The following is a 7611-nucleotide window of genomic DNA, read 5'->3' on the forward strand; positions in this document are numbered from 1 at the left end:
TTTTTTTTTTTTTTCTTTTGAGACAGAGTCTTACTTTGTTGCCCTTGGTAGTGCGTGGCGTCAGAGCTCACAGCAATCTCAAACTCTTGGGCTCAATTGATCCTTCCTGGCTCAGCCTCCCAAGTAGCTGGAATTATAGGTGCTTGTCAATACAGCTAGCTATTTTTTTTTTTTTTAAGAGACAGAGTCTTACTTTATCGCCCTTGGTAGAGTGCTGTAGTGTCACAGCTCATAGCAATCTCCAACTCATGGGCTTTGACGATTCTCTTGCCTCAGCCTCCTGAGTAGCTGGGACTACAGGTGCCCACCACAACGCCTAGCTATTTTTTGTTGCAGTTTGGCTGGGGCCAGGTTCAAACCCGCCAGCCTTGGTGTATGGGGCTGGTGCCCTGCCCATTGAACCACAGGTGCCGCCCAACACCTGGCTATTTTTTTTTTTTTTTTAAGAGACGGGATTTTGCTCTTGCTCAGGCTGCTCTCAAACTCCTGAGCTCAGGCAATCCACCCGCCTTGGCCTCCCACAGTGCTGGCATTATGGGAGTGAGCCACTGCACCCAAACATGTTAGATATTATTAAAAGTCTGATTTGAAGATGGTAGTACTTTTGACTGCGTCTGACATATGCCTAGAAGCTATACTGTTCCTAATCCTAGTAATAAAAATAACTGAATAAAAAAGACAGGCATGGTGGCTCACGCCTGTAATCCTAGCACTCTGGAAGCCAATGCAGGTGGATTGCCTGAGCTCAGGACTTCAAGACCAGCCTCAGCAAAGCAGGGCCCTATCTCTACTAAAAAAGGAAACAAAACAAAACAAAAAACCAGCCAGTTACCACAGCAGGTGCCTGTGGTCCCAGCTACTCAGAAGGCTGAGGCAAGAGGATTGTTTGAGCCTAAGAGTTTGAGGTTGCTGTAAGTGATGACACCACGGCACTCAACCCCAGAGCGACTGAGTAAGACACTGTCTCAAAATAAAAACAAACAAAACAAAAAGAGAAGTGCTGTGTCTCTCTAGCACTACTAGTATTAGTTTCACAGATATCACAACTTGCCCAGTTGATGGCAAAATAAGATATTGAGGCAAGTATGACATGGCTGTCACGTTAAGAACTCCTTCCTTCTGCTTTCAGATTCTTTCCTCCTTTTATCCCTATCAAAGAAATCACAGTTCTCTCTGCTTGGTACCTATCAATTTTGCTCATTCTTATAGAACAGAGCCTGGGGCTAAAGTGAAAATAGCCATGAGTATATCTGGAGCCCCCAGCTTCCAGAGAATTATGTTTCAAAAGTTCATCACCCCACATCACATGTGATGGTGCATCTGTAGTCCCAGATAGTTGGGAGGCTGAGGTGGGAGAATTGCTTGAATCCAGGAGGTCAAGGTGGTAGTGTGCTATAATCATGCCTGTAAACAGCCACTGCACTCCAGCATGGGGAACACAGCAAGACCCCATCTCTTTTTTGAGACAGAGCCTCAAGCTGTCCCCCTGGGTAGAGTGCCGTGGCATTACAGCTCACAGCAACCTCCAACTCCTGGGCTCAAGCGAGTCTCCTGCCTCCGACTCCCAAGTAGCTGGGGCCACAGGCGCCCGCCACAACACCCGGCTATTTTTTGGTTGCAGCAGTCATTGTTGTTTGGCGGGCCGGGCTGGAGATTCGAACCGGCCACCTTAGGTGTATGTGGCTGGCGCCTTAGCCACTTGAGCCACAGGCACTAAGCCAAGACCCCATCTCTTAAAAAAAAAGTTACCACTCCCAAAATAAAATAATGGTTGGGTTTCCCAGGCTGTCAGACTTTTTAATACATAATGTATCTGTAATACAGTACAGTTCTAACCACAGGAATGAAAGCTTACCAAAATGTGTAACAATGTTTCTATGAAAAATGCACTCAAGAGTTCCAATTTGGGATATAAATCTATCTATATTTCTTCTCCACTTCTTCCTCCAGGAAGTAGAATCAGTTACTTATTTCAGAAGGATAAAGGTGATTAAGGGTAAGTGGTACATGATGTTATTCATTTATTTTCTTTTCTTTCAAAGGATCTTAGGATTAATCTACTGGCAAAATACTCTGCTGAAACTACTTATTAACTTCCAAGAATTTTTCTCCTCTTCCAGAACTGGTAGGGAATTTATCTGAAGTTTCCTAAGGGCTTTTAATGATCTTACCTTTAATGATTCTGGGACAAAACTAACAAGTATAGAAAGAAACACATGTAAGTTTATAACCATTCCTTCCTTCCTATTTTGCTCTCCATCAGTTCAGCTTTTTTCTTTTTGATTTGAGACAGAGTCTCAGTCACCCTTGGTAGAGTGCCATAGTATCACAGCTCATAGCAACCTCAAACTCTTTGGACTCAAGTAATCCCCTTGCCTCAGTCTTCCAGGTAGCTAGGACTACAGCCCCCCCGCCCCCTCACAATGCCTGGCTATTTTTAGAGAGTCTTGCTTTTGCTCACGTTGCTCTCAACTCCTGAGCTTAAGCAATCCACCCACCTCAGCCTCCCAGAGTGCTGGGATTATAGGCGTGAGCCACCGCGCCCCGGCCCATCTGTTCAGCTTCTTAAAGATCCTGTTTTGGATCAGTCCTAGGACAAAGGTAGCAAGGTCATTTGCAGGGCAACTGAACACTGAAGAGTAATTCTCATGTCTATCAACTGTTGTTTATGAACTATTAATAAGCAAAAGTTCTTAAAACTAGGGTTATCTATACTATGGCTCACTACACAGGTAGATTCAACTTTCTGTCAATTCCAGGTATCTCTCCTTAATGTGTGCTTCACAGTTTCAAGTATTCAGCCTTAAAAGACACCAGAAAAAAAGAGAGAGAGAGAAAATAAACACATGTGTGCAAACAAATGTATATGCCCTATGTGGGAGTTAAGGGGAGTGGTATGGTATAGCAAGAATGTAGAGACTTACCACATGAAGACACAAGAAAGCCAGGCCCATACTTTTTGATATAATAAAAGCTGGGACTCCACAATAAATAGATCCTAAAACTCCTGGATATATCTGAAGAAAAGATTGTTTTTAACAAAAGCTGGGAGTCTATAATAAATAGATTCTAAAACTTCTGGAAATATCTGAAGAAAAGATTGTTTTTCCCCTCCTAAAATGTCCATAAGATTAGAGTGAAGGTGCATATGAATTCACTTCTAATTGGGCTATCAGTTCTCTACAGCACCCTTTATCCAGAAATGACTGTTTTATCTGAAGAGTAAGAACTATGTTTCTCTGTATGCTAAGCAATTTTTGAGGCACTTTGTTTCATTTGGAAATAAGAGGAATTTATGGTCAAGCCAGGTGACATATATATCTTCTTCCAAGAGGCTGGCTTTGGATGAAAAACACCCTCCTCTCATTAGAATTCATTCAAAAAAAAAAAATAAATAAACAGAATTCAATCCATTTTTACCAGCTTTAGTTTATGAGAAGACCCTATCCCTAGAGGCAGCTGAATTGAGCCATACCTCCGGCGAGCACTCATATCCACAGGCTCATCAATGATGTTTTCTTTGCCTGGCCTTCCAGCAGTCCTATTGTCTCCATGAGGCCTGAGATTCCCATTGAGTTTTTCTTCATAGCCCTTGATACCACTGCCATCCTGTTTGGTGGGTAACTCATGTGGCACCTCAAGATTTGCCAAATCCTTTCTCTTGAGCAGTGCCAACATTTTCAGACGTTCCATGGCTTCATGCCCCTCCATTTTGAGTCGCTTTGCTAGGACATCATCTCGCTCATCTGCTGGGTCCAAACTCCTCTTTAGCAAATTCAGGCGAAGAGCATCTTCTGTCATTCTATCCATCCTAGGGAAAAAAAAAACACAAGTAAGATCAGGATAAAGTCCTTTAAATAATTCATAAGAAGGTGAAATGATAAAGTTATTTAGAAGACTCATATATATACACATACACAAACACACAGAAGTTCAAAGGTAACTAAGCTAACTTTCTATATTGTCCTACAACATATATATTTAAAAATTTCTCCACTTGGGGTTGGTGCTGATGGCTCAGTGGGTAGGGGCACTGGCCCCATACACCAAGGGTGGTGGGTTCGAACCCGGCCCTGGCCAGACTGCAACAAAAAATGGCCAGGCATTGTGGCGGGCGCCTATAGTCCCAGCTACTCAGGAGGCTGAGACAAGAGAATCGCCTAAGCCCAGGAGTTGGAGATTGCTGTGAGCTGTGACGCTACAGCACTCTAATGAGGACTATAAAATGAGACTCTGCCTAAAAAAAAAAAAAAAATTTCTCCTCGGCAATTTTTTTTTGTACAGACGGACTTTTACTTTATCGCCCTCGGTAGAATGCTGTGGCATCACAGCTTACAGGAACCTCCAACTCCTGGGCTTACGCGATTCTCTTGCCTCAGCCTCCAGAGTAGCTGGGACTAAAGGCGCCCGCCACAACGCCTGGCTATTTTTTGGTTGCAGATTGGCCAGGGCTGGGTTCGAACCTGCCACACTCGGTATATGTGGCCAGCAACCTACTTACTGAGCCACAGGTGCCACCCTCTCCTCAGCAATTTAAGCAAACTTAAATTTGCTTAAGTGAGGTCTGTTGTCTGTCCTCAATTCAACAGACGTATAGATTCAAAATCTTGAAGATGCCTGTTTTTTTTTTTGTTTTTTGTTTTTTTTTTTGAGACAGAGCCTCAAGCTGTCCCCCTGGGTAGAGTGCCGTGGCATTACAGCTCACAGCAACCTCCAACTCCTGGGCTCAAGCGAGTCTCCTGCCTCCGCCTCCCGAGTAGCTGGGACTAAAGGCGCCTGCCACAACGCCCGGCTATTTTTTGGTTGCAGCAGTCATTGTTGTTTGGCGGGTCCAGGCTGGGGATTCGAACCCGCCACCTTAGGTGTACGTGGCTGGTGCCTTAGCTGGTTGAGCTATAGGCGCCGGGCCGATGCCTGGTTTTTTTAAAGGAAGAACTAGAGTGGTTAGTTTGATAATAAGCAATATTTTATCTACTCATGAAGCAAAATTATTAAAAGCAAGCTAATCATCATCTCTCTCACTTTAGTTTTTTTATACTACAAAATCTAAATGCAGATTTAGATTTTCTCCAATACTCTCAAACCAAAGTTGCTGTCCTAGTAGTAAATAGCAATGATGAGTCATAGGAATATAAGATAAAACTGCTATTTACTTTAATACTTTTTAATATTCAGTAAGTTACCAAAAAGCAACAAGTAAGTTTAAAAAAAAAAGGAAAAGAAAAAAGTGATTAACAAATAAAAAAAAATTCAATAAAGTTACTTTATCTTCTCAAGTTTCAATTTCATCTATAAGAATGGGGTACTTAGAGGTATTATTTCTACAGAGGCATTTCTCTTAGAGGTATTTATTTCTATACCCTAAGTCTATGAGTTCTGCTTAAGGTATGAGATCTGGTCCAATAATAGAATCAAGTAATTAGACAGAAAGGAGTACCAAAGTTAGTTGGTGCCCTTGCAAAGAAAACTATGTATGTGCTTGAGGTATCTTTCTTCTTGCAGTACCGAGTAAAATACGGCTATATGATTCTTTTGCAATCATATGAAGAAAAAGTAAAAGAATTTCAAACAAAAAGAAACATTTTCTTTTTTGGGGGGGGGGAGACAGAGCCTCAAGCTGTCCCCCTGGGTAGAGTGCTATGGCTTCACAGCTCACAGCAACCTCCAACTCCTGGGCTCAAGCAAGTCTCCTGCCTCAGCCTTCCAAGTAGCTGGGACCACAGGTGCCCGCCACAATGCCCGGCTATTTTTTTGGTTGCAGCCATCATTGCTGTTTGGCGGTCCAGGCTGGATTCGAACCCGCTACCTTAGGTGTATGTGGCTGGCGGCTTAGCCACTTGAGCCACAGGTGCCAAGCCAAAAAAGAAACATTTTCTAGAGACCAGAGGAAAAAAACTAAGAACCTGTATGTCTAAATTTTGGGGTAATGTTTCTTAATTCTCTTTCATTTTTTCTATTTTCTTGTCTTGGTTTCTTTTTGGAGGGGGGACAGTCTCACTTTGTTACCCTTGGGAGGGTGCCCTAGCATCACAACTCACAGCAACCTCAAACTCCTGGGTTCAAGGAATCCTCTTGCCTCAAGTTCCCAAGTAGCTGGGACTATAGGCTCCCTCCATGACAGTTGGCTAGCTTTTTCTATTTTTAGAAGATAAGGGGCCTCGATTTTGCTCAGGCTGGTCTTTAAGTCTTGTGCTGAAGCAATCCACCCACCTTAGCGTCCCAGAGTGCTGGGATTATAAGGTGTGAGCCATCACACCCAGCCTACTTCATTTGTTTTAACTGCTGTGTAGAACTCCCTAACAGGTATATACAACTATTCACTATCTAGTTTAACAGTGAGGCATAAATTTATTGATGTTAAAAACTAATGCTGCCATTTTTACTTCCAATCAAGATGATTTAACAGGGAATAGATTTATCCTCCCACTTGAAACAACTGAAAACCAGACAAAACATAATAATGAAAACAATGATATTTAAGACAATGGACATCAGGCAACAAAGGACATCAACCAAAATGGTGAACTCTACAACTGTGTTTGCTTATCGATTTAGGAGAGTTTCTAAGACATACTGTAGGGAAGGGAAACAGAGTCAGAGATTGATAGACTCCAGAGTTGAAGAAATGAAGCTGAGACTATTGTGAGATAACAGCAACTAGGAGACTCCAAAGGGCAAAATATCATAGAAGAGACAGCTATAGAAAAAGAGAGAAGCCCGAAGATCTGTAAAATGATGCCCTCAAATACTGAGAGGATTAAGAGTACTGACCAATGCATATAAGGAAAACTATCCCAGACTGGGAGAAAAACCATTTGAAAGGCAAAGAACATTTAGACAGAGTCCAGAATAATGCCTATTCTCAAAAACCAGACTAGAAAAACTCTTAATTCATATAGTACTGGATAGAATATTTAGGAAGGTCTTGCCTTAGTAGTTGGGAAATTTTAGCTCTTAAGACTAAGCACTGTTGGCTGGCTGCAGCCATCAGATGCATCAGTCATCCCAATGCCATCCTATCTCTCTGCTCCTTTCTCTTTCTTTCTTGGCTTTATTCCATTAAAAAAAAAAAAAAAAAAGACTAAGCACTGTTTCAAACTGGTCTAGCAAGTCATAAAAGTGAAATCCCAAAAGGCCAGACTATTGACAAATACAATAAAGTAAACTGCAAAACAATCCCCAAGAAGATTTACACAAATAAATATAAAATTAACACCCCAAGATACAAAATTAATGTTTGGAATATAATAAAAAATTACCAGGCATTCAAAGAAACCATGACCCGTAATGAGGAAAAAAAAGTCAATTAATAGAAATCTACCTGCCCAGGACTAATTCTGTTAGAATTAGAACTTCAAACAGTTATTATTCTGTATGCTCAGAAAATTAAGTGGAGAGAGGGTGGTGGCCATAGCTCGGTGGTCAGGGCACTGGCCACATACACCAAGCATACTACTGGGTTCAAGTCCAGCCTGGGCTTGCTAAACAACAATGACAACTGCAGCAAAAAAATAGCCAGGCATTGTGGCGGGTGCCTATAGTCCCAGCTACTTGGGAGACTGAGGCAAGAGAATCACTTAAACCCAAGAGCTGGAGGTTACTGTGAGCTGT

At 42.1% G+C, this 7611-nt stretch overlaps 1 protein-coding gene across 1 annotated transcript in view; it reads right to left on the reverse strand.

The window, feature by feature from the left end:
• Positions 1-7611, reverse strand: part of GATAD2B (GATA zinc finger domain containing 2B) — a 119442-nt gene that overhangs the window by 25696 nt on the left and 86135 nt on the right. The window contains exon 2 of the mRNA XM_012813001.2: positions 3421-3811. Coding sequence (XP_012668455.1) covers positions 3421-3810 — 390 coding nt within the window. The 5' untranslated portion in view covers position 3811. The remainder of the gene's footprint in view (positions 1-3420; positions 3812-7611) is intronic.

The sequence above is a fragment of the Otolemur garnettii genome, unplaced genomic scaffold, assembly GCF_000181295.1.
Source record: "Otolemur garnettii isolate 467f Iridium unplaced genomic scaffold, OtoGar3 scaffold00244, whole genome shotgun sequence".
In the NCBI taxonomy this organism is placed as follows: domain Eukaryota; kingdom Metazoa; phylum Chordata; class Mammalia; order Primates; family Galagidae; genus Otolemur; species Otolemur garnettii.